This window comes from Notamacropus eugenii, chromosome 4 (assembly GCF_028372415.1).
Source record: "Notamacropus eugenii isolate mMacEug1 chromosome 4, mMacEug1.pri_v2, whole genome shotgun sequence".
Classification (NCBI taxonomy): Eukaryota; Metazoa; Chordata; class Mammalia; order Diprotodontia; family Macropodidae; genus Notamacropus; species Notamacropus eugenii.
In genome coordinates this window covers 241,283,952-241,311,671 of record NC_092875.1, presented here as the reverse complement: position 1 = coordinate 241,311,671, position 27,720 = coordinate 241,283,952, and the positions used below count along the sequence as shown (strand labels likewise).

Sequence of the window (27,720 nt, the reverse complement as noted above, 5' to 3'; positions counted from 1 at the left end):
AAGTTTTGTAGAAGTTGCAAACCAAGTGAAGGCCAACAGATGACACAGAAAGTTTAGCATTAGTAAATTTTTAATTTCTATTAAGTGTACCTCCAAGAAGTTTAGGCAAGGTTTATTTAACAAAAGCTCTGCAAATTGAATTGCAGTGACTTCTACCTTTTTCCCAAAGTGAATATAAGCATCTTAATATTCCCCTAAAGTACTTGAAAACAAGTTCATTAAAAGTTTTCACATTTTGTATTTTTTAAATAGTATTTTTACTTGACATTGACCTTTATATAGCCTATGACCAAATACTTAACCCAAATTTAATAATAAGGTACTTCAAATGCCTTGTAAAAGAAAAAGAAAAAATTTAGACTTCTGCAATACGAAGGGAGGGCCAAAAAATTTTACTGGGATTTTCCAGATTAGATTGTAAGGGCACCCTATGTTGTGGAAGGGGATAAGTACAGATCAGATCAAAGGCATCAACAAAAAACAAGGGTCCCTTCATTCTCTGAACCTGGAATAAATATAGAGAAGGTTTAAGAAAATAAAGAGAAATTTTGAGGTATAAAATACAGGAAAAAGGCAACTCGTGATGCATGAATTTGATTTTTTCCGTGAAGTAGAAGTGAGATTATTTGTTAAGAAAAGACATATTGGCCAGCATTTGGCAAAGTATTTGGCACATAGTAGGTGCTTATTAAATATTTGTTGATTGATTGGCTAACACTGGAGGCTAGTGGAGAGAGGTTTTTCATTGAGGCGTTCAAAATGAAGAGTATCAGGTATACAGAAAAGATCACAGCAGTAGTAAAACAGAACAGAGAAGGTGGCTAAACATTACATGTCAGCCTTTGCAACTTAATAGTTTTGTTTAGCCCAGAAAAAGGTACTCTATAAACAATGATGTGGAATAGAGGGAGGGAAAGAGAAAAAGGGGGCGTCTACAGTGTAGATTTTCTAGTTCCTTACTTTACATGGATAAATCATTCCTCAGAAGAAGAGCTGGCATGCTGAAGAGATGATATTTGGTACTCTGCCTTAACAATCTGAAGTCTGTGGACTTGATAATTATTACGAGGATGTTTCGAGTGAATTTAGGTGACATTTAGCCTGTCTTATCTTTTTAAAAACCATGTCAACCTTTCATAATGAAATGGAAAATCAAGACAGTTCAAAGTTTTCTAGCAATCTAGTTTCTGTAAGTAATGAGTATTTAAGGTCCTTGGTTTTGTTTCTTACATTATTCGAGTTAGTATTCTTTTCTCGATTCAAGCAGTAGTAGTAGTAGTAGTACTAGTAGTAGTGTGGTAGTGGTAGTTGGCATTTATGTAGAATTTTAAGGTTTGTATACTGTTTTATAGATATGATCATTTTATCATCATGACAGCCTTGAGAGGTAGGTACTGTTATTATCCCTGTTTTACAAATGAGGAAACTGAGGCAGATAGGGTAAGTGATTTGCCCAAGATCATATAGCTGGTATTTGAATTTAGATTTTCCTGATTCCCCAGGCCCAGCACATTATCTGGTCTTCCACCTCACTAATTCTGTAAGCAAAATTACTTGCAGTACATTTCAAACAGTTATAGTTTTAGTCATTTTAGTTCTTCCTATTTGCCTTATCCCAGTATATTAGGTTCACTTCCCCTATATTTCCAATTCTTATTCTGAGCACAGTAGTGAAATCTCAATACCATTGAAAGGGGTGTCAGTTGATTGCCCAGGGAATCAGCTGACATAGCATCTTTAGCTCAGATTCTGTTCCCTGTACATTACACCCTTATGTGGGTTGTCTCCGCCTGTTAGAATGTAAGCTCCTTGAAGTCAGGGACAGTCTCACTTTCTACCTCTTAGCATGGTGCCTGCTACATAGTGTAAGTGCTTAATGGGTGCTTTGTCATTTCATTTGTAATTTACAGCTGTCCCATATTGATACACTTCTGAAACAAAAGTTATCAGAACAAGAGGGACTAAAGAAGCAACCTAGGAGATCATGTACTCTTCCAAACTGCCCTAAAGGCAATCCAGACATTTTAGGAAAGGTGAGTTTCTTTTTATCTTTAACTCTTTTGAAGAGTAGTTTGTTATTTTCTGTCCCTCATCTTCATTTTTGTCTATTTGTGTAATTAACCAAAATAATAGCATCTCTTTTTTCTTTAATGTTTGCTTTTGATCTAGCCAAGTTTGAAATAGATATGCACCAGTAGTTCCCAGCGATAGATGTGGTAGACTTTAAATAAATAGGTTAGTTGTTCTTTTAAAGCTTTGTTTCTGTTTAGCTTTTCATTGGTTTGTCAAGTTATAAGTAGGTGCTATCTTTACCTGTGGTTCAGATTTGAATGAGACTGCGGAAGAGGAGTGACAAAAAGGATCAAAATGTAATGTAAGTCCTGATTCTGAAATGTTGACAAATGTTTTACAAGATGCTCTGAGAATTTATTTTTGTAAGACAAGTACAATGTGAATTTGTTTCTTAACAGCAGAAATAGTGCAACTTTTCTTTCTCTTAACTTTTTGTCTTCTCTTCTGTCTATTTTGCCTTTTTCCAAGTGAGTGGAGTTATTTTATCTTACCAATTTCCGGTTGCCTATTGTTAATTTTATCTGCTTTTTAAGCTAATCATCATATTTTCAACTAACAGGAGGTTCTTTCTTTTTCTGGTTGTGCTTGATCCTTTCCTTTACATGTGTCCTTTTTATTTTCAGCTTTTTCTTCTCTAAATTTTTATTTTGACTTTTCTTAGTGTGTATATGCATGAGTGTGTTTGTATCCCTTTTTGCCCATTTTTTCTCATCTTTTTCTGTACATCTCTTCTTCCTACTCTTTTGTCATGCTCCTAAATTCTGATTTACCATTATATACCACTGAAACTGTTCTGAGCATGGTAGTACTTACAGGTGGAAGGAAGCTGTGCATGTGTAGTGCAACACTTCCTCCTCTTCTGCAGGTAATATTCACTCTTTCTTGAGTACCATGCAAGGCTGCACTAATGAAATTAATATTGTCAGGAATTAAGATGAGAAATTGTTCTTAATTTTTCATCGACTCTAATGACGATAAGTTTTATTATTGAGCAAGTAAAAGACATTTCTGCTTTGATATTATATATCAGCAATATGCCATAAAGTCAGACATCCAGTTTCCTTATATAGTAGCATTGAGTAGTTTGGGACTATTCCTCTTTTCGTTGGTGGACTGTGTAGAAGCACAATAAAGAAGTGGCCTAGTTTTTATATTAAGATTGGGTAGTAATCTACATTTAAATCATTTTTAGTACTGGCTTGAAAAATGAGAAATTCTGAAAAAACCAAAAAAAAAATAGTTTTTACAAAGCATGAAAACCCACACAGATTATGGAACAAGAGGTGCAGTTTCTAGGTTTTTTTAACTTTTGTAAAAATAATTCTTAGTGAGAAGATAGATTTGTTGAAATGATTATTCTCAAACATACATATATTTATATATATTTATAAAAGATTCTGGCAGAATGGTACCCTATTTCCAGTAATCCAAACAGTCATAAAACGTGTGTGAGAGATAATTTGCTATAGCTTAAATGAAGTTTAATACTAGAAGTGATTTAACAAAATTTTTTAATCCATTAAAAAATATTCCCTTTATTTTAATTTTTTCTTCCTTCTCATTCCAAGAAAAAAATTAATAACTTTCTGAAAGAGAAATTTCTATCTGTGATAAGGAAACTGGAACTAAGAGTTGTCTGTGGTTATTGGACATTTAGGATCATAGGAACAACATGGAAATTATTTTCTCCTTTTCTTGTTGCATGTAAATGCTGCTGAGATCAAACATAATTATAGTATTTCACTTTCCTAGCCACCTAAGATTGAGCCTTAAAACTTGAGTAAGTAACCAATAGCCAGTACCAAGACAAAATGCAAGTTCCCCCAACCAGCAGAAAAACTATTCCTCAGTTTAACTTTGGTTTTCATTTTTGTATTCATTAGCTCCATTCCTTCTTGACTTAGCACAAATGTGTAAGAGAGTCTGACCAAGTCCTGGAGGGGGATGACTTGATTTAACTCTCGGATACTTCAGTACTTTTCCAGTTAAAAATACTATGAAATTATTTTACCTTTTCAGGGATGCTACCAATACCACTAATTGAGGAAAATTAGTAACTAAAGAAAATAGCAGTGCTAGCTTAGGTTGTGTTCAACAAAATAGAAAAATTATTAAAGTTGGAGGGAACAGTTCACTTTTAAATTAAATTATCTTTAGTTTTTTAATCTGTTTTGAAAATTTGCATATAGATCTAAGAGTATCATTTGCCCCTCTATTTTGTAAATAAATGACATCCAAGCATTGCTTTTACTTTTGATCAGAATGAATTTAGCTATAGAGTTAGGCACTTCTGAATAAAATTAGTTTTGTCTACCAATCTCACCTTATTCCATTGATATAGACATCTTAGAACTTTTAACTTCCAGCTAACTCTAAATGTGACAGGATGAGTTGAAAGAACTTCTTCATGTATCCTCACCAAGAGCTGCTTTAGTATATAGACATCTTCTGGGTCGCTCATCTACCAGGCAATTAGCTTTGGGTTGCGCTGTGCTTTAAAAAATAGTCTAATTAGAAACAGATCTTATGAAATGCTAAAATCATCACTACCCATAAATGAAACATAAGTATATAACCAAGGTAAATATGAGTGTTCCGCAATTGACATCTGCCCCCTTTGATCATAAAGAAATAAGATCTTTCCCTTTCCTGCAGATATTCAGTTACTGTTGCACTAGATTCTTTCATTTTCCTCCTGCCTCCTTAACTTATTCCTCCTTGGTTAAATCCTGGACAGTTGTGGTCCAAGCATAATGATTTTGGTGACTCTCATAGTGGTGTGTGGCAGGCTTTGATTACAAAACCACAAGTGGACATGAAGCCTACTTTCAAGACAGTGATATTCTAACATTATGTGAAATTTGAAATAGGAACTTTCTATTAAAAGGCAGACATGAGACCATAGTCTCACAAATAAGCAATGTTTCAGGTGCAAGAGTAGTGAGAATCTACAAAACTTTTTTAAAGTAGATTTTTATTAATGTAATTAATGTACAAGTATTTGAGAAAACTTCTCAGCATATGTATTTTAAATGGTTTATGAATTGTCTGTTACAGTGTTAAATACCTTCTCATTTTTTCATTTGCCATCTTTTCAGATCTAAAGAATTTTAACTGTTTAGGAACAGAATTGTAAAGAATTTTGAGTGTAAAGGATTTGAGCCAGTAAGCAAATTTTTTTGACCCTAGAGTATTCTCAATACATTTTTAAGTGGACTAGAAAATATGTTAAGTTTTCAGGATTTCTAAATTCAAGGTACATCTTTGCAACCATCTAAAGTGGTATTATTTAGGCAAATATACAGTTGGGCTTTTAAAATCTTCACATTTTTGTGCATTTTTTAAAATTGTAGTTTTGATTGTGGTTTATAGATTGCACACTTGGCACAGATTGACGATGATGAAGCTGCAAAGGTAATTTCTTGGCATTTGGCAAGCGATATGGACTGTGTGGTCACTCTAACCACTGATGCTGCTCGTAGAATCTTTGATGAAACTCAGGGTAGACAACAGGTGCTGCCACTTGATTCTATTTATAAGAAGACTCTTCCAGATTGGAACAGGTTAGAAAAATGTGAACTTAATATTCTTTCTAAGCTCTTTTTCTTTATTGGATAAAAATAATTTAAATTGGGGCCAATTAAAAAACATTTAAAATAGCTTAGAGAATGGTAAATTACTTAAATAATTGCAAATTTTGTTTTCATATTTATTGAGCACCATTAATAAGGCCTTTCATAGCTGTACTGCCATTCTTATCAGTGTTAATGTTGATAATACAAGGAATAAGTAGGTTTCTCCTTTCACCTTTTTTTCTCTTTTTTGTGCTTTTTGGGTAGAGGAGAGGTTCAAAGGGGAAATAATCTTCATAGTAGAGTGACTGAACTAGAATAAGCTGGAAATGAGAAAGACAGAGAAAGATAAAATTTATGTAGCCCTCAAAACTTACTGATACTTACTTGATAATAATTCATTGTTTCTTTTTCTTTTCCTTCCCTGCTATCTGGCTTCTGAACTCATCACCACTGAACTAAAACCTCTCCAAAATCTTCTGTGATCTTTTAAAATTGTATTATTGATCTCTTTTGGGTTTATTTGACCTTGATTTTTTAACAAAGCCTTTCCCTACCCAGGGTACTGTCCCTCATAACAAAAAGAAACAAAAAAAGAAAAGCTAACACATAAGCAGAGTCAAACAGCTTTTATATGTTCTATTCTCTTATCTCCCATCTAGATGCATTTTCTCATTTCTTCCCTAGGGCCAAGCTTGATCATTATGATTACATAGCTTTGAGTTTTAGTTGTTTTAATTATTGGTCTTTCCATTTATTTTATTGTCATAATTTATATTGTTTTCCTGGTTCTGCTCACTTCAATTTTATCAGTTGTCATGGACATTCTTTTCAACTCTTCACCCTGGCCCCACAATATGTCTTTGTGTCCATCCCTTTCTTTCACTCAACCACGACCACTTAATATCAAGGTCTTTTTCCTGTACTATTATAATGGTTTTCTGATGTCCCTCTTTGTTTATTTGCCATATCTTACATAATGACTAATTCTCCTTCCCCCCTCACCTTCTCTACCAAGCTATTATTACATCTCTCCACAGATTACCTTATATTTATTTTCTGCCTGATTTTTATATACTTATATGTATATATATATTGTCTCTTTGACCCTTTGAGGGCAGTAACTTCAAAAAAATCTCTTGTGTTCCTACTGCCTAGAATAGTTCTATCACATTGTTGATATATACTAAATGCTTGTTGATTAAATGTATTTATTTGAACACTAATGCTGCCAGGAAACTAGAAAAAATTGCAAAGAAGTCACCTTGTCTTTTTTACTCTTTTTTTGAACCTATTCTTCTATGTTTCCTAGATATCCAGTACCCCTTGTTGTTTTGCTCAATGGTCTAGAATCCCCTTTTCCATTTCAAAATTTCTTATCATACTCTGAATCCAGTAAAATAAAAACAGAAGCATATACTTGCTAAATATTATTACTTGAGTTTCAGTAATGACCCAATTAACCAATAATTTGTGCCTCTAAAACTGCTCGATTTTTATCTATCCTTTTAAGCCCTGGTCAAGTGCTAAGTTTAGGTGAAACAACAATCCAGAGTACATAGCACAATATAATTATTAGACATATACAGAGATAAATGTGTCAGATATGTGTATACTTGTTGTTCCATAATAGTCATGTTGTGAAACACTAACTATATTTCCCTGCATTCTATCCTGCCTCTCCATTTATTCTGGTCTCTCTTTTGACCTTATCCCTCCCCAAAAGTGTTTAATTACCCCCTCCTCCCATTTGCCCTCCCTTCTATCATCCCTCCACACACCACTTATCTCCTCCCCTTGTTTTGTATAGTATAAGATAGATTTTCATACCAAATTGAGTTTGCATGTTTTTTCCTCCTTAAACCAAATGTGTTGAGAGTAAGCTTCACCTTTTCCCTCTCCCCTCCCTCCTTTCCCCCTCCATTGACAAAGCTTTTTCTTGTCTCTTCTATGAGAGATAATTTGCCCCATCCCATTTCTCTCTTTCTCCTCCCAATATATTCCTCTCTCACCTCTTACTTTTATTTTTTTTTAGAGATCATCCCTTCATATTCAACTCACCGTGTGCCCCCTCTGTCTATATGTATATAATCTCCCCAACTACCCAAATACTGAGAAAAGTCTCAAGAGTTACAAATATTATCTTTCCATGTAGGAATGTAAACAGTTCAACTTTAGTGAGTCCCTTATGATTTCTCTTTCCTGTTTACCTTTTCATGCTTCTCTTGATTCTTGTGTTTGAAAGTCAGTTTTTCTATTCAGCTCTGGTCTTTTCATCTAGAATGCTTGAAAGTCCTCTATTTCATTTAATGACCATTTTTTCTCCTGAAGCATATCATACTCAGTTTGGCTGGGTAGGTGAACTATATTCTTCATTGAGCTTTTGAACCTCCTTTTCTGTTTGGCTAATTCTGCATTTTAAAAGCATTCTTCTCCTCATTGGCTTTTTGCTCTTTTGCCATTTGGGTTAGTCTATTTTTAAAGGTGTTATTCAGCATTTTTGGGGGGTCTCCTTTAGCAGGCTGTTGACTTGCTTTTCATGATTGTTTTGCATCGCTCTCATTTGTCTTTTCAATGTTTCCTCCACCTCTCTTACATGATTTTCAAAATCTTTTAGAGCTTGAAATTTTCTGACTTACTCTGCCATCTTTCTGCATTGTTATTTTCTAAGATAACCTCTTTTTCATGTGAGAAGCTGCTGAGTCTTGTAGGATCCTTGCTGTGGTATTTAGACCCTTTTATCCCCCTTTATTTTTTTTCTAGATGCTTTCAGTATTTTGAGATCTAGATCTAGATTTTGGCCATGGCATTCTTTTGGCCTTTAAATTTTTTCTTTGAAGAGGTGATTTGTTAATTTTTGCTGTTTTTACTTTGTCCTCTGATTCTCATAGACCTTAACAGTTTTCATTTGTGGTTTCTTAAATAAAGCACCCCAGTTTTTTCTTTACTTTTGCAATCATGACTTTTAAAGAATCCAGTGGTTCTTAAATTATTTTTCCTTTTTTCTTCCAAGTATTCATGTAGTTAGTCCTTGTGGGAAATCCATTTTTTTCCTTTCAGTTTTTGCTTATAGTTGTTACGGTATTAATCTTTTGATTTCGAGTTTTGGATATCTTTGGATCCATTATAATTTTTTGTAATGGTGTATGTCTTTTCGTGTTTACTTGTTACTTCATTTTTAGAGGGAAGGCAGGTGATCAGCTCTGCTTTGTGTCTTCCTTGGTCACTTTGGCCCCTCTTGATCATTGAAGTTCACAGTATTGACTTTCAGGTCTTCTTTAGCATCTCAGGATAGAGTATTAGCATTCTAGGACCTCAGAATTTCTGGGCCAATGCTGTTATGCTTTGAGCACCATTATACTCCTGCTCTTGAGCCATTCCAAGGGCCGTCATGGGTCTCCAACCACCCTGGGACTTTCCTGCCCCCATATACCAAATCTTTCAGGCTACAAGTGTCTCTCACCATTTTTCCATTGTGTTAGGAGACCTTTGACTTGTTTGCCTGAGTGTAGGCTCTGGCCTGCCTAGCCGCACCCTTTCCTTTCTTCTGGCTGACTTCTAGTGCACTTCAGAGGGGTAGAAATCACAGTAGTTTCTCATTTCATTTCTTGATCTGTGATTTTTTTTTTCTGTAGTAGTTACTTGCATTCTGCTAAAGTCTACTTTAGATATGTTGAATTTGAGGTGCTAGAAGACTATCCAGGGTGGATTATCTTGGGAGGAGCCATGTGGGGTTCAAGAAAACTCAAAGTTGGAGGGAATGGTGTCTGTATAGACTTGATTTATTATTATCCTCCATTCACAAAGAGGACCAGAATGACATTGATATGTTAGTGTCAAGTTACATACAATTTATCCAACTGTGACTGATCAGACCAGTACGAGTTCAGAATTCTCTACCATAGGTCGGACACAGATAGTCTGTGTGAATATTTGGGGTTGATTCTCTAAATTTGGGCATCTCACATTTCTTTTGAGCTACTTCAATTCTGTTTTGCTCATAGAGCACAGCAACTTCTCTGATGGGGGCATACCATGTGAGTGGTCCTGTGCCAGCATTTCCCATGTCACACAATCAGTTCCAAAGTTCTTCAGAGAGACCAGTGTCCTTGTATCACTTCTTCTGACTACCACATGAGGGCTTCTGCTGTGTGAGTTCTCCATAAAGTAGTCTTTTAGGCAAGCGTATATTTGGCCTTCAAACAAGGTGGCCAACCCATTGTAGTTGCACTCTCTGCAGTAGACTTTGAATGCTTGGCAGTTTAGTTTGAGAAAGGACCTCAGTATTTGATAGCTTATCCTGCCAGGGGATCTTCAGAATCTTTCAAAGACAATGCAAATGGAAGCAATTCAGTTTCTTAGCATGGCACTGGTATACTGTCCAGATTTCACAGGCAATATACACTTGATAATAAAGCAGTGAAGTTGAATTTAATTGACAGGGCAATATGAGAGAAAAGAATAGGGTCAGGGGCACAGCTGTAAGGACAAAGACATGAAGAGGTCTAAAAAAAAGTATCCAGTAAAGGAGAGATAATGGATATCTGTCTTCATACCCCATAGTGTCTTGGGATATAGTAGATAATTAAAAGTTATTAGATTGAATCTAGTATAAGATTTGGGAAGCTTCTGGCCATATGTACTCAGCTTGCTCCTCCTTAGACCTTTTGAGAAAATTGTGACTCTAATTGAGGGTTTAACCATATGTTGGGAACTAATGTCTTGCAAAAAAGGATGATCAAATTATAAATATGGCCCATTCTTGATTGATTTTCTCTGTAACTTCAGAAGATGAGAGATGAGGCAGACAAAATGAACATTTTTCTAATATTAATGTTTGCAGTCCTCAGTGCAAAGTAGGTGAGTAGTTTGGGAAATACTTCATTTAACCAACCCTCTCCAGATTCAAATTATTCAGTTAAGTTATATGTGAATATTAGGGAGTTAATTATGTAGTCAAATTTATACACACTAGCTTTTCACTGTATTTTTCAAAGTAATGATGAGAGAAACATAACTCTGATATGTTGTTTTTCATCTAGGCCTCTTCCTCATTTACGAAATGGAAAAAATTATTTCAGACCTATTGGTAATCCAGTATTTGCCAGAGATTTGTTAACATTTCCAGACAATACAGATCATTGTCAAACAGGTAAAGGATGTTATTTAAATAGGAGTAGAGATAGAAGCTATTTATTTGGTAAATGTATTATACACAGAATCAGGTCTTTTTTAGCAGTACTATGCAAATTCATACCTCTTTTAATTTTCAGAAAGTTAATTTGTCTATGGAAGGCTATTATAAACTTTGCATTTTGTCATTCTTACTCTAGGAGGAAAATATTTAATAGAATTATAAAAATTAGCATGTTCACTTAAAGAAAATATTTGTTATTTGTCTTTTATTTTAATACATTAATAGGGAAAGTTCTCATAATTTGAAGTTAGATACTCTTTAATTTTCTGTTTTAGTGTTTGGGATGCTATTAGGAGATACCATCATTTTGGACAATTTGGATGCTGCCAACCATTATAGAAAAGAGGTATGCTTATTTATTTGAATTTGTATATTTACTTTTCTTCTTATATTGCATTTTTAAGACATTGATTTTGCAGCTCACATGCAAAAAAAAGACCCATTCACAGTTATGTAAGACAGCTATGGGACAATCAATCCTATTATCAGTTTGAGAGAAAACAATGCAGAAAAACTTAACACCATTCAGAATACCTAAAATGTCAATACACTCTGAAAGTCTGGTCTGACAACATTGTCTTTCCTACACTTGTAAATATTGTAAACTAAATGACATAATCTTGTACATAATGGGAGAGATTTGAATTTTGATAATTTGACCTGAATTTCAAGTTCAAAGGAAGCAAACTAGGTTTATCTTGTTTTCCTGAAATTAGAGCTATCTCTTCTAATGACTTTGAATTACCCTAAATTATTTTATGCTATGGAAGTGGTTTGATAGGCCCATTATGTATGCCTAAATATAGCATGCCCACATGTAAATTTGTCACATGTGGTCTATAACAAAAACATTATTTTATTTAAAATGTCTTAGAAGTTTTTTCCTTCAGTACATTTGCAGCTGCCTTCTGGATATTCCCACTTGCCTTACTATTACCTCAGATTCTTAATCGAGTTCCTTATCCTCATCCAAATCCATATTCCCCTTCTCAGTTTCTGAACTTTTTAAGGGTATCAAATAGTGCTCTTTGACTCTTGCTTTTCAAGTCCTGTCTATTCTTCTCTCATACTGAATTCCAAATACACCACTTTCTGTCTTCATTCCCACTGTCTTATTTTAGATTCATACATTTTGCTTGCAGTGTTTTTCAGTTGATTATACATATGACTGTCAAAGTAACTATTTTTGTTATTCTTCCCTTTTCCCCTCCCTAAGAAATGGCAGCCCTCAGTTGATTGGTCACTGTCTAGGATGTTTAAAAAATCATTAAGAATAGTATTATTTCCCTACCATAGGACAGTAAATTGTGCCCTATTTTCAACAAAGGAAAGAGAATAGAATCTGAAAACTAGAGTTCAGTGAACTTGACTTCTGTTTCTCAGAAAAATCCAGTTTAAGTCACTCATGAGATGGATAGTGAGTTTCTACCAGTGATTGCAAAGATCCAACATAGTTCCATCAAGTATCCCTCGTATTTGACTAATATCAGTTCTTTTTTGGATGGGGTTACTAAATTAGTAGATCAAGGAATTCTATAGTTTTAAACACCTAGATTTTATCAGTGTATTGCTAAAATATTTCATACTGTGCTTTTGGAAAAGATGGAAGGAAATTGAATAAATGATAATATAGTTTGATAGATTTGATTCTGATTGAATGGTTTGTTAATGGTTCACTGAACCTTAGCAGAAACTCTATAATTTGGCTTTCGTGTTTTATCTCTTCTTTTTTTAATACTTCAAGGTTTGCAAAGCACTTTATAGTGATTACTTCATTTGATTCTCACAACAACCCTAGGATGTAGGTGCTATTGTTATTTCCATTTTACAAATGAGGAAACTGAGGCACAAACAGAGGTTAAGTGACTTGTCCATTCTCCTACCTAGGAGAGGTTCTATATCTTAGTTTTATGTCTGTCCCTTCAGCACTCAACAGAGGAGTTTAATAAATACTTTATTCATTCTCTTCATAATTTACTGATAGTATTGTTTACTTATAATAGGTTGTTAAAATCACCCATTGTCCTACTTTGCTAACAAGAGAAGGTGATCGAATTCGAAGTAATGGAAAATTTGGAGGCCTACAGAATAAAGCTCCTCCAATGGATAAACTTCGAGGGATGGTATTTGGTGCCCCACTTCCGAGACTCTATCAAACCCTGAGTGTCCACATAGGCAAGTCTCTTAGCTATGTTAATTATCTTTTTACAGTATACAGTGAGCTTAAATGTTGAATTTGATGTGAGATTCTAACAGAACAAATGAAGTAGTTGTACAAACGTCAGTGCTATCAAATGTTGGCATATCCTGTGTTTTTTAGCTTTGAGTATTAGGGCATATCTTTTTCTTTCATCTTTCCACCCATATGTTTGTTGAAGTATATGTCCATGATATATCTTTCACTAGTTCCTTTTGTATATCACCATCCCTCTTTGCCAAAAAATATAATAATGATCACTTATCCAGCTATCCAGAATACAGCCAAGATCAAGAAGGAAAGAAAAAATATATCTGAATACCTGAATTTAATATCATACCTGGAATTCTCTACCTTCTGGCTTCCTCCAAGAAACTCAACTTTCTGCAAGAGGCCTTTCCCTTTTCTCCCTACCCCCTGGCACTCCTAAAGCTTTACCTTTCATATTACTTACCATTTATACTGAGTATGTGAGCAAGTGGTGTGTTATTAAGGATTTCTTATGGGCTAGGTATTGTACTAAGTGATGGGTATTCAGAAAGAGTCAAAAGACCATTCCTGCCCTTAGTGAGCTCACATTCTAATGAGAAACAACAAAATATGTACAAAAAAGCCCTATACAGGATAAATAAGACATACTTAAAACAAAAAAATTAAGAGGTTGTTAAAGCTCTCCTGAAGATGATGAGATTTTAGTTGAGACTTAAGGGAAGGCAGTAGACAGAGATGAGGAAGAAGAACATTCCAGGCATGAAGTACAGCCAGAGAAAATGTCCAGAGCTTCGAGGTAGAGTGTCTTATTCATACAACAGCTAGAAGGCCTTTGTTGAGGAGTACATGCTGGGGAGAAAGGTATAAGAAGCTTGGAAATGTAGGAGAGGCTGGTTGATAAACAGCTTTGAACTCCAAGCCGAGGATTTTGTATTTGCCTTGAGGCAATAGAGAGCCACCAAAGTTTGAGTAGGATTTGACATGCTTGGATTTGACATGGTTGAATCTGTGCTTTAGTGACTGAACCAAGTATAACTTTGAGTGGGGAGAGACTTGAGGCAGGCAGACCCACCGGCTGGCTACTGCAGTAATCGAGGCAGGAGGTGATGAGGACCTGGACCAGAGTGTGGTAGTGTCAGAGGAGATGCTACGAAGGCTAAATAAGAAATAAATAGATATTTTGGATCTATAGCTCTATCTGTCTATCTCTTCTGTACACAGTTGTTTACATGTTTCCATCGTTAGAATATGAGTTTCTTGAGGACTCAGGATGATTATTACTTTCTTTTGTATCCTCAGTGCTAAGTATAGTATTTCCTACTTTATAAACACTTAAAAAATGCAATTCCTTACATTAAACCTTCCTCCATTTTATTTATATATGAACCCTTGAGACAAGAGTAAAACCATCAAAGAAAGCAGATAGGAAAGATTTGGGCATTTACTCGGACTTTTTACACCTGTTTTACACACAGTTACAAATTTGTTTTGGTTTCTCCAATAGCAGATTACAGGCATCAACTCCGAGACAAACACATAAAAAGAAATCCACTAAGTTAAAAATATGAAATATTGGGGCCATTGAGGGTATAAGAAATTAACTTCACATGCTTGAAATGTATAAGCATTTTATTGTCAGTTAGTGGCATGGTAGATATTAGACTTAGAGTTCAGGAAGACTTTGGTTAAATCCTGCCTCAGACACTTTTTGTGTGACCTCAAGTGACTTCAGATTCCTCTACCATAAAATGATGAGGTTGAACTCTGTGTCTAAGGTCCCTTCCACTTCTACATCTATAATCCTGTGTTCATATCTGTTGGTCAGTTAAATATTTATTAGAAAGAATTCTATGAAATGTTCAAAAGTTGTTTTTTTTTTTAAGTTCATACTTAATACAATCACTAGCAATTATCTGGAATAGTCACTTCTGTTTTACAGAATTTCATTGTTGTAACCTAAAGGGCCTTCGTGGAATTAGATTGGCCAGTAATGCAAAGCAGTAGACCTTTTACATGGTTCTTTAAACTCATGGGAAGTCAGTTTAGCCTGGATAAAGAGTAAAGGGGAAAGGATGACAAGAGATACAGCCAGAATCTAGAAGATGAAGGATACCAGAAGTCTGTTTGTTCATCTTCACTAGTGGAATAGAGTAAACCAGAATCCAGAGAAAGGGGTCCTTAGATGCTAGGCAGCAAAGGGGGAATTCACAATATTCATTCAAGAACTGCTTCCAAGACTTTGCTCATTCATGCCATGTATCAGTGCAGATTAAGGATGAACAGAGGATCACATGTTTTATGGGGCAGTTTCAGATATTTATGATGGGTTTTTTCTTGCCTCTGGTATCACAGGGAGATTGCTTGGGAAATGGAAGTTTCAGCTAGTTTCAAAAAAGAAAGAAGGTGCCTGTGAGGAGATGGTTGGTTGGTTGGTTGGTTGGTGTCGTTTGTCTTCAAAGAGGACCAAAACGACATCACCATGATAAAGTGAAATTTCAACATATTCAACTGTGGCTGATCAGACCAATATGAGCTCAGAATGCTATACCACAGGTTGGGCACAGATAGTCCATGTGAATATTTGGGGTGGATACCCCAAATTTGCACATTCTACATTTACTTTGTGCTGTCTCAATTCTGCTTTGCTCATAGAGCACAGCAACTTTTCTGATGTGGGCACACCATGCTGAGTGGTCCTGTGCCAGTGTCTCCCATGTTGCACAGTCAAATCCAAAGTTCTTGAGTGTTCTTGTATCACTTCTTCTGACCACCATGTGATCACCTGCCCCATGTGAGTTCTCCATATAATAGTCTTTTTGGCAAGCATATATTTTGCATTCAAACAATGTGGCCAGCCCTTTGGAGTTGTGCTCTCTGAAGCATAGTTTGAATGCTTGGCAGTTCAGCTCAAGCAAGGCCTTCAGTGTCTGGTACCTTATCCTGCCAGGTGATCCTCAGACTCTTCCTAAGACAGTTCAGATGGAAGCGATTCAGTTTCCTGGCATGGTGCTGGTAGACTGTCCATGTTTCATAGGCCTACAGCAATGAGGTCAGCACAATGGCTCTGTAGACCTTCAGTTTGGTAGTCAGTCTAATACCTCTTCTCTCCCAAACTTTTCTTTGGAGCCTCCCAAACACTGAGCTAGCTCTGGCAATGTGTGCATCAACCTCATTTTCAATGTGTACATCCCTGGAAAGTATGCTACCAAGGTAAGTGAACTTATAAACAGCATTCAAAACTTTTCCATTTGTTGTAACTGATGGTTCCATGTATAGATGATGTGATGGTGGCTGATGGAGCACCTGCGTTTTCTTGGTGTTAATTACTAGGCCAATATTAGCACAGGCAGCACAGAATTGATCCATACTTTGTTGCATCTCAGTTTCAGAGGCTGCATTGAGTGCACAATCATCTGCAAATAGAAAGTCATGCAACAGCACTCCCTCCACTTTGGTCTTGGCTTGTAACCTTTTCAAATTGAAGAACTTACCATCAGTATGGTAGTTGACTTTGATGCTGTGTTCATCCTCATTGAAAGGATGTGACAACATGGCTGAAAACATCATGCTAAAAAGCATGGGAGCAAGCACACAGCCCTGTTTCACTCCATTGGTGACTGAAAAGGCACGAGAGCATTGTCCACTATCCAGAACCCAGGCAAAGATGCCATCATGAAATTGACATACAATATTGATGAACTTCTCTGGGTAGCCAAATTTTGACGTAATTTTCCATAATCCCTCACAACTAACAGTGTCAAAGGCCTTGGTCAGATCTACAGACATTGTGTACAGACCTATGTTCTTCTCCTGGAGTTGTCAGGCAGCAAACACCATATCGACTGTTCCTTGGCCTTTTCTGAAGCCACACTGACTCTCAGGCATATGACCATCTTCCAGGTGAAGAATGAAATACCAAGGGGCTGTCGCAAAAATTTTCCAGGTCCCTCCAAAATAGAACTGCTTTTGAACTTGTATGTATGGAATCTTTTTTTTCCCCTCAATAGGCTAGAGAAGTGTTATAGCAGTATAGCCAGACATTGTTTTTATGAAGGATCTTCCTCAAAGGAAGGAATCTTGACAGCTGCCCACAATAAGGAGTGGAGGGATCTTGATCTGAATGTAAAGATATGTTTACAAAATGTATTTACAAAAGTGAAATTACAAATTTGTCAAAATAGTTACTGTCCTTACCAATCTTTTAATCGGATTTCTTTGTTTTCTGGTAGATCTTCTTCAGCAGTATCGTTCAGCAGTGTGCAAACTCAGTAGTGTAACTAAGGAGCTTAATGGTCAGATAGACTACCTTAATACTCCAGATATGCAGAAGAAAAAGCAGGAGCTTAGCGAACAGGAGAAAAGTCTGGAACGAATAGAACAAAAACTTGGTATGTGCTCATTTTCTGTTAACACTTATTCTGTAGTTATTCTAAGAGTACTCTGTGTGTGTGTGTGTGTGTGTGTGTGTGTGTGTGTGTGTGTGTGTATGTACCAAGTATGTAAGTATATCTTACCTAGTATAGTGGGGAAAGATGGTGATGACAGAAAATTCATCTCCAAGATGCCCAAACATGGTTCTTAAAAATCCTTCAAAACCCTTCACCATAACTTTCAGAATTTTTTTCCTGCTTGTAGGCGAAAGGCATTAAAAGTTCTGTCATTCTCTCTTCTTTCCCCTTCCAAATTTCTAATAAGTAAGATTTGGGAGACTTTTATTTTTGTGAATTTTATAGCCAATTTGGTAATGATCTTTTATTTTCATCTCTAAAGGTATGACTCCAACAGGTAAATGTGAATTAGTCCGTCCGGCAGCTAAACTCAGTATGTCAGAAAGCCCAGTCCCTCCTAAAAGAATGAGGCGGGAAGTGACAAAAAAACTAAATAGGTAAGTCTTTGTTTCCTTAAATTCAATTTGATTTTAATAGTGAAAATGGTTGTACATATTGACTCAATACATGGCAAGATGTGTGGAATTGATGTTTTCTTAAGAAGGAAAAAGAGGAAGTGTTGATGAGAATGAAGAACTTTAATCCCATTGCTTGGCTTACCCTGGATCATTCTGATTGTTTGAATTTTTTTTTGTTATGGTGATGGTGGTGGTAGTGGTTAATAACATAGCAAAAATCACACAAAGAGTCTATTTTGATTTCTTTATGGGAATACTTGAATGCCCCCCCCTTTTCTATTTTTTTCTCCAAATATGGTGGGTTCTGCTTTACAGAATGACCAGTTGTTAGAATCAGCAACCTACTTGGATTATTGTGAAAAATCCAAATCATTTTTGTACATTGATACTTTTAAAAATTTTGTGAATTTGTACATTGACATTTATAAACTTACAAATTCATAATTATGATTTAATGAATTGAGTGTCATTTAGATTTCATGTTATGCAAGCAGCAGAATCATCTTTGACCTTTTGTCCTCAAGAATATAATGTAAATGTCTTCTTCAGTTATTGTATTTGAATTGACCAAACAAGTAGAAGTATATGAAGTCTGAAGTGTGGTTGGTGGAACTTCTTGTTTTAAAGTGACAGGTTCAGTGCTTAAATACTAAATGCTTAAAATGTCTGTATAACTTCTAAGAGATATGTAAGGGGGTGTCCATATGAGATGGTCCCTGGAGCTAAACATGAGTATTGTGTGCCCCCACTACTCTGCTTTCAGCAAAGATTTTCTTTATTGTCTAACATGCATTGAAGCAAGCAGGTGACTTTTGGGCAATCAGTCAAGTTGTTTTCTTGGTGATGAGATTTTCCCTTCCTTCCCCCCCCCCCCCCAAAACACACTTCTGAGTTACAATAGATTCTAATGAGGAAATGATTCCTGGAGCAATAAATTTTTGTTATCCTGAAAGGAACTTTTTGATCTCACAGCTCACACCCCCCCCCTTTTTTTTTTTTACAGATGAAGAGACAGAGCAAAGAGATGTTAAGTGGTTTTTTTCATTAATGACAAAACCTAGTCTCCTTACTTTCAGTATGTTACTTTTTGTTCTCCACACATTTTACAAAAATATTTTTACAAAAACTTTTTTGGGACAGTCATTCAGTGAGATACATCTAAGCAGGTGTTTCTAAATAGATGGTCCAATAAAAATTTTAAAATGCTGTCATTGTTTTTCCATTGATATCTTTTAGTTGAAGGTCTGTTCTTAAAGACAATCCTTGTCCTGGGGTGGGGATATTTATATGGCTTGGAACAATATTGTATAGGTAATTGAAAGGGGGTATGGAAATAAAGAAAACTGGTAATTCATATCAGTATGTAATAGTGTACCATATTTGTAGAGGATGAATATTAAACTTATTAGTAAAAACATTTTGGGCACTTTTCCAGCTTTCTTATCTGTTAGTCAACATGCATTTATTAGACATCATTATTTTATCAGGCATCATCTTCGATACACCCTAGGGATACAGATTAAAAGAATCAAACTGCCTTTCTTTCAAGAAACTTATATTTTTAGATCTCTAAACATGCTTTTCTAATATCATCCAGTTTAGGAATCCTTTCTTCACAAAAAAGGTCAATATGATCCTGTGAGATCTGTTATTTTGAATTACTGGTCCTAACCCTGTCTTTGGAAGCTATATCCAGAGTCCAGAGTTAACAGTGTAAAGCAGTGCTTCCTAGCCTATGGGCCACAGATTCTTAGGTGGTAGAAGTTACCAAACATGTCATCTGTCATGATGTGCTTTTCAAATAATCTGTACTAGAAATGTAAATATTTTTATGGAAGGACATACTGGTATAGGCAGTTCCAAAGAATAGACCTTTTTAAGTAGTAAAGACATGATTTCAGTGGGGAGAAAAACTAGGATACTTATGAAAATAGCTTAGAATTTAAAATGCGTATCACAGGGAAGTCAATGGAAGGGTACATAGTGGGTAAGAGCAGCTGGAACATGTAATGAATGAGGAACTTTAAAGAATAGTAATTTAAAAATATCTTCAAGGAAAGATGTGATAGGAAGATAGGCTGGATCATGGGATGAAAGTAGGGGAGAGAGTAGAGTTCTCTTCTACGGGTAACATTTCAACGTTAGCAGAAAGCCAAGACTTCCAGCTTGTTGGGTAGACAACATGTACGGATAATAGTAGTGGGCAGTTTTGAATAGGTTGCATCTACATCATTCATGGGGATTATAAAATCTGTGAGATAACATCTATTTAAGTATTTCATTTTTTAAGTAATACTTAAAACTTTACCAATATCCCATTTATGCATATTGTTATAATTAAGATTCTTCTAATATGTTAGTTAAATTGCTACATATCCAAATTAATGTGTTCTCTGTAAAGTAATAGTATTTCTTAAAAGAAAAATCTGTGCTTTGGATTTGTCATTCGTTTAGAAAAGATTCCTTCCCCATTTATATTTCCTAAAAGGTTTTTCTTGAATTGCCATAAGGGATTAGTAGCTCTTAAATCTGATCTACTATCAGAGAATAGAATGTTTTAATTAAGTTAATGAGCTAGGCTATACCTGAAAAATAACAAACTTGTCAAAGCTAATCTTTTCTTTCCCATACTTAATTATCTGCATAATTTGAACCTTGACTTTATTTAATTTTGATCTTTAGCATGGACTCTGCATATTAGTGAGATATACATTAGGGTTGGTTTTTTTTTTAAGTTAATGAAGAACCCATAAATTCTTTCTTCTAGAAGCTTTAGTTCCCCTTTTGATCTTAATATTTGCTTTTAAAATCTACTTAACGTGAAAAAAAACCATATCATTTTTACATTGACACATACATTGCTCATAGTTATGGTTTAGTTAATTGCTTAAAAATTTTAATTTGAAAAATTTATAGTAGTATGTAATGATGTTTCATTTCCCATTAGACCTTTTTGCTTAAAGGGCAAGAAAGAAAATCATTACTTCGGTCTTACACATTATTGAAATTTGACCATTGTTTTTACCTTGTATTTGAGCTGTTTTATTTTCTCCTTTTTACTTTTATTATTATTTTTTTAACTTAAATTGCCTACTGAAGGTAGTCCATGGGCGTCAGTGAAGCAGCCACAGGAGTAGTATCTTTCGGTGACCTTAGAAAAACATGAGTTTTGGATTATTTGCTAAAACAAGAGGATTGTAGCTTTTCAGGTCCTTGGTATAACCCTAAGTAGCTCTGTGATCTTAAACAAGATACATACACGTTCTAGGTCTCATCACTTTCTGCCACTGCAAAATGAGGGGTAGACTAGATTAGATTCAAACTCTAAAATTTGAGTCAATGAATTGGTAAAGTCAACTGTTAAGGACACGGTTTCCCTGGGTGGGCACTCTGTACCAGCACACTTCATAAAGTCTTCAAAATTTAGTACATGGTTTGTTTTTTTTCTCTTATTGCTTTAGCCAGAAAAGACAAATTAGGTGGTAACCAGCCTTCTGACTAATATGCCTATCTCTCTGAACTTGTTAGCTATGCTGATCCTTGAACAGTCAGTCATCAGGCCCATATATAGTTAGGTGTGCCAGAGCTTGTGTTCTTCTGGTGTTGAACGAGGGTTTATTTCCATACAACTGTGAGTCATCAGAGTAAAACTTTAGAGGAAGTTGTGCAATATAATGTAGTTAAATTGACCATTTAAGTGATATTTGTAATTAAGCCATTTACTTGTCTCCTGTGTTTGTTTTTCTGTGTTCCGTAGTAATTTTTACCACATTGAAACCACCTTTTTAAATGTGATGACAGTTCTACAAGGATCTAGGAATAGGGTTCCAGTTCTAGATTCTGTAAGACTCTTATAACCCTCCTGAAGTTTTAACACTTTATTTACTCAGTTTTCAGCTAAGTTTCAGACCCAACTGCATGCAGAACCTGAGTATCTCACTACATTTATACAAAAACTGAATCCCACAGTTGAAACTCAAACTAACTATATGTGTGGGTGTATTCTACTCTCCACCTTTTGAAATAGATGAAAAATGGAGATACCCTTCTCTTGCATGACAAACTTACTTTGTAAGAAATAATACTATCAAATTTAATGCTTGCTTCCCACCATCTGCACTATCCTTAGGGAGTGAGAAAACCATGTCATTTCCTTACTAAAAAAAAGATTCAGTGGTTTTCTACTGCTTCTAAAACAAACTCCTTTTCTTTATCATTTAAGGCTTTCCATAGTCTGACTCCAGCCTCTCTTTCCAAAGTGATTTTACATTACTTCCTCTCATCCATGCAATGTTCCAGTCAAGCTGGCCTCTTTCTGATGTGCTCTGTTCTATCTCTAAGTGCTTTTGTGAGGTTGTCTGCATGCTTACCCCATGCACCCTCCTCATCTTGATTCTTGGAACCATTATGTTTCTTCACAGCTCACTTAGTGCTACCACCTTGACTACTTTGAGTTGCCATGTATAAATCTTGTACTGACTTATCTGTACAATGTTATTTCCCCTCCCCAGTAGCATGTAAGCTCCTCAGGGGCAGAGATTGTTTTCATTTTCATCTTCATATAACTGCTCCTGCAGGTGCTACAGCAACAGCTGCTGAAGACCCAGGAAGGAAAGTTTTTTTGCTACCAAAATCCTTGGTATTGTCAAATAGTTCAACATCAGAAATTGATAAGTTGTCATCAGTGGAAATGATATTAAAGAAGAAGCATTAACATCTGCTTTGCTGCTGCACCCTAAGGACCATGGGACCTTTCCATCTGATTTGCAATTGAATCCTTCCCTAGGTGTTGTCTCCATTAGAATGTGAGCTCCTTGAGAGCAGGAACTGTCTAATTTTCTGTTGTATGCTCAGTGCTTTGCACGTAGTAAGCACTTAATAAATGCTTGCTTCATTCATTCATCTCCAGATACAAGCATATGTAAATATTTTTGCAGTTTTAACATCTTTAGAATATTGTTCTTGTTCATTTCTCTCTACCTCATCTACTTAAATGTTTCATAATTTCATGGAAATGAAGATGTGCATGTTTGTGTTATCAGAGGGGGAATTATTTTCTTTTTTCCTGGCAGATCTCTACGTTCATGCTAGTATTCTGCATGTTTTGCTTAGTCAAACAGAACTACATGTACCATTATAAAAAATAAAAATAAATGATGTAATACTGCATTTAATTGGCATTAGTTACATTACTTGAAAGTATTTATTTATATTAAGTATCATTCCTAAATAACACTTTTTTAGTTGGTTTTTCAGTCAGCCAATAGACATTATGTATTAAGCACTTACAGTGTGCCAGGCACTATGCTAACTGCTAGAACATAAAGAAAGGCAAAAATATTTCCTCTTTTCATCTCACAATCTAATGGGGAGACAACATGCAAACAATTAGGACAAATACGATAAAATATACAAAATAACCTGGGGAGATTCTTAGAGGAAAGTTTAAAGATTATTAGGAAGGGATTCCTGTATAAGGTGGGATTTTAGCAGAGACTTTTAAGGAAATTAAAAAGGAAATGAAGATCATTTAGTCAGCAAAGGTAATTCCTCAGTGTGCTTTGTAGCAATTGAGCACTTAATCCCAATTAACAGGCATTGATTAAGCACCAGCTGTGTATTCTAGGGCCCTCGTGATTCAAAGATAAAAATGCCCTCTGCCTTCAAGAAATTTTACTTTCCCCCAAAAATTTCGGGGGGGGGGGGAGGAACATCTGTACACATGTAAGTAAAAATAAGTATGTTTGAAGTTAGGTACTACAAGGTAATTTTGAGCATAAAGAAGAAAAGCATTAGCCACTAAGAGGAATTAGGAAGGGTTTCCTATAGTTGGTGATATGAGCCAACTTTTGAGAAAAGCTAGAAATTCCGACAGGTAAAAGTGGGGGAATATGTACAAGGCCTTGGGTATAGCCTGGGCAGATATATGGAGATGAAAATGAAATGTCATGTATGAGAAATAGCAGGAAGGCTATTTACGCAGGAACATGCAAAAAGGGGAAATATTATGTAATTAAGGGGAAATAATATATAATATGTCTTGAAAGGTAGACTGGAGTCAGATTGTGAAGGGTTCTAGAGGGGAAGCTAAGGAGTTTGTATCTTTGAGTTAATAAATTATTGAAGATTTGTGAATAGTGGAGTGACATGGTTAGATCTGTGCTTTAGGACTAACAACTTGGCAGCTGTTCAAAAAAATGGATTCTAAATGGGAGAGGGTGAGTAGGGAGAACAACAAGGTAGCTATTGCAGCTGACCAGGAAAGAGGTAAAGGCCTGAATGGGGAGCGGGGGTGTTTTGCTATGAATAGAGAGAAGAGATGTGACATGATGTGAATGTAGAATCAGTCAACAAAACTTAGCAACTGATTGGCTATGTGGTGGAGGGGAAGGGAGAGAGAAGGAAGAATTCAAGGTGACTCCAAGGTATCAAACCTGGAGAACTGGAAGGGTACTCTTAGTCTTTTTTTAAAATTTGTTTTCAGTTTTCTACAATCACTTCCATAAGTCTTAGATTTTCTTCCCCACCCTCCCTGAGACAGCGTGTAATCTTATATAGTTTCTGTATATATATTCTTATTTGGCACATTTTCACATTAGTCATGTTGCATAGAGGAATTAAAATGAATGGGGGAAACCATGAGAAAAAACAACAAAACATAGCACAAGAGAAAATACTCTGCTTCATTCTGCGTTCCAGTTTCATAGTTCTTTCTCTGGATATGGATGGCATTTTGCCTAAAGAGTCCTTTAGGAATGTTTTAGGTCCTTGCATTGCTGTGAAGGGCTAAATCTACCAGAACAATTCCTCACATACTGGTTGTTACTGTGTACAGTCTTCTCCTGGTTCTGCTCATTTCATTTGGGTGCTGTTATTCTTTACAGCAGTATGTAAATTGATAATTAACTGTGCCCTGAAGTTTGCAAGCTTTTTTACCTTCATAAATGTGTAAATGTATTACATCACATTCACGTATCATAGCTTGTACAGCCATTCCCCAGTTGATGAGCACCCCCAATAAGAGATTTCAGTAGAAATAAATCTGTGGTACGTACAACCTAATATATTTTCTTCTCCACCTTGACCAGGCTCATAACCAAATCAGATGTGTGAAAGTTGACAGAGGGGCTATTGGTCTCACTAAGAATGTACTCACTTCTGCAGCTCTGCTTCAGGAGACCAAGAGGGTGACTTACCAGACTGAATATTTCTGGGGACAATTCAAGTACCAAGGGCATGAATTTCCATGTCTATCCAGATGGGGCTGGAAGCATCCATTCAAAAGAGGGAATTTCGTTGGACAATAAGGCCTTACTGGAAGTATCCCGGTCATCTTACTGCTCATTTGTGATATATTGCAAATGTGTCAAAGGAGAATGTTAGGCATTTTTTCACCTTGAAGAAAATACACGTTGAATTCCAGTATAATTACCATGGATGTTGTGGAGAGATGTCTTATGATGACAGACTTTTAAAAAAACTGGGCTAGTTTGAACTTAATGAAAATGTTTCAGCTATGAGGTGTGTTATAACGTATGAGAGGAAACCGTTAATGCAAAGTTCAGGGTAAGAATGTAAATCCACACGTGTTTGGTAATTCAGATGTTATGATACTTCAAAAAACCATAAAAGTGACCACAGTGCACAGGCAATGTGGTAGTGTTTTAGATTCTAGCTGCTTATCCTAATATGTACAGTATGTGCAGTGTACGCATTTTTTTTATAAGGAATCATTTGACTTGATGCTTGTTTTTATAAATTCTCAGCCTTAATGCTACATTAACATCACTTTTGTAATTTTTTATTGCTCTTTTTTAAAAGGTCAGGGAAAGTAAAATTCTGCATTCATGCAATAAATTACTGTTAAAAAACTCATTGCTGAAACATTTAGAATGTGTTGTCCAGCTAGTATGTAATATTACAGAATTTTTGTCCACAAAAAGTTTTCAAGTAAAACCATCTGTTTTGTGTATTTATCAGGAGTTATTTTGGGGGATATTTATGCATCCCAGCAAATGTGTGGTTTTTGATCTTTCTGAACATGCAGCAAAATTAGAAACAATTACGTTTCCTCCCTTTTGAACAGGTACTGCTTGTTTTCAGAAGAATAAAAATTTGAAATTACCAAGTCATTGTGGTTAAAACCATTGCAAGCTAATTTATTCTATTCTTTTTAAGCTAGTAATGTTAAACAACTCTTACTATTTAAGATTATTTAACTTAAATTTATGTATCAATACAGCAATAACAGAGAAATATTCAGCCTTTGTTATAGTTTTGTTCCTTTGACTTTAGAAAAATCTAAAAATAGGCAAGAAGAATTAGCAAATTATTGTTTATGACCTAGATAGATTTTCAGTTATTTCCCTAAAATCTCAAGGTTGTTACTTTACCCATGGTGTCCAGATTCTCCTGCTTTTAACTATGTGCTAAATCATAATATCTGAAACAAAAAAAACCTTCCAAAGTTTCTTTAGAAATTACCCAGGGTCACCTAAAATTTTGTTTGATTAGCATAAAAAGGAATCTTGTGTCATCAGTATGGGGAGTTAAATATTGCTGAAAAACATTAGATTTCATTAATACTTCCAATACCAAACAATGAAAAATGATGTCTCAATGATCTTGCAAGACTTGATTGTTAAGATTTGCCATCCAGTCAAGAAAGAGCTCATTCTTTTCCAGTGGCATTTGCTGGGGGAAAGAGGGAAGAGTGTTTCTGTCTCTTGTACATTTAAATGTAACTGAAAGTCATATTGTGTATAAGTATTAAAATACTATATACTATGTCTAAACTTGTAAAAAGAAAGGAGAAATGCTTTTATTTATATTGTACCAGAACCAGTAATAGAGGTTTGACTTAATTATGGGAAAATAAGCAGAAGCAACAGAGTTTTATTTCTGTTAGTTAAAGATCTTAAGTTCTCATTATAAAAGAAGAAAACTGGCAGAGGTGAATACTTTAAAAACAGCATTCACCCTGCACTTTTAAAATCCATCCAGACCAATGAATATTTATCATAATATTTGTCCTCATAAACCTAATATCATAAGTACAATAAAGAAAAATGAACTAACACTTCTTGAATATCAAAATAAAGATTCTTAGTAGTAAAATGTGTAGATTTTGGAAACAAGAACTTGTTTCTCTTCTCCTTAGTTAAAGATAAACTTCTGGTGCAGAAAGATAAACTTCTGATGCAGATTTGCCGCTACTAGCCTTCCATCACTTATTTTGCATATTATTCATGTCATTTTGGGTATGTATTTTTGTGCAGCTTTACAGTGAATTTGTACTTGTAAAAATGAAGTTATATTTATTTAATTTTCATTAAAAGAATTCAGTATTCTAAAGAATATTGCAATCTATTAACAGTTGCTGTAGAGATTGTTAGTAAGAGGGGAAATTTTTTTAATTACGAGGGTTTATGTTAAATTACTACTTAAATATTAATACCCTAAATAGTAAGAAATTTCCATTTTATACTTTTAGCCCCTTTGGAACCTGGTCACACAGTCATTAGGAAACAAAAGAAAAAGAGTTATATTTTTAGTATGCTATTTTGAAAGGCCAATGCTTTACGAACAGTGTTTGAAATCTGTGTGGTTTTATATCATCAAAGTGTCATTAATGCTTATTTGGTGGATATGACAGTTGTACTCCAAATATTACACTTGTTAAGTATTTTAATGCAAGAAAGAGAAATCTTCATTACATATGTAATTGTTTACAAAGATGCTTGCTTTTACTTATGGCTATGAAAGTACTTGTTTTTGTAAGTTT

General features: G+C 35.2%; 1 protein-coding gene across 4 annotated transcripts in view; it reads left to right on the top strand.

Moving 5' to 3' along the window:
- Nucleotides 1–26,067, top strand: part of SMCHD1 (structural maintenance of chromosomes flexible hinge domain containing 1) — a 170,307-nt gene extending 144,240 nt beyond the window's left edge. The window contains exons 41-48 of one of the 4 annotated variants that reach the window (XM_072604319.1): nt 1,911–2,033; nt 5,446–5,636; nt 10,688–10,797; nt 11,118–11,188; nt 12,846–13,017; nt 17,260–17,418; nt 17,801–17,915; nt 25,025–26,067. In XM_072604319.1, coding sequence (XP_072460420.1) covers nt 1,911–2,033; nt 5,446–5,636; nt 10,688–10,797; nt 11,118–11,188; nt 12,846–13,017; nt 17,260–17,418; nt 17,801–17,915; nt 25,025–25,049 — 966 coding nt within the window. In that variant the 3' untranslated portion in view covers nt 25,050–26,067. Of the gene's footprint in view, nt 1–1,910; nt 2,034–5,445; nt 5,637–10,687; nt 10,798–11,117; nt 11,189–12,845; nt 13,018–17,259; nt 17,419–17,800; nt 17,916–18,939; nt 19,143–22,513; nt 23,106–25,024 lie in introns of those variants that run through there. The other 3 variants (XM_072604318.1, XM_072604320.1, XM_072604321.1) reach the window with 3 other exon arrangements.
- The last annotated feature ends 1,653 nt before the right edge of the window (nt 26,068–27,720 follow it).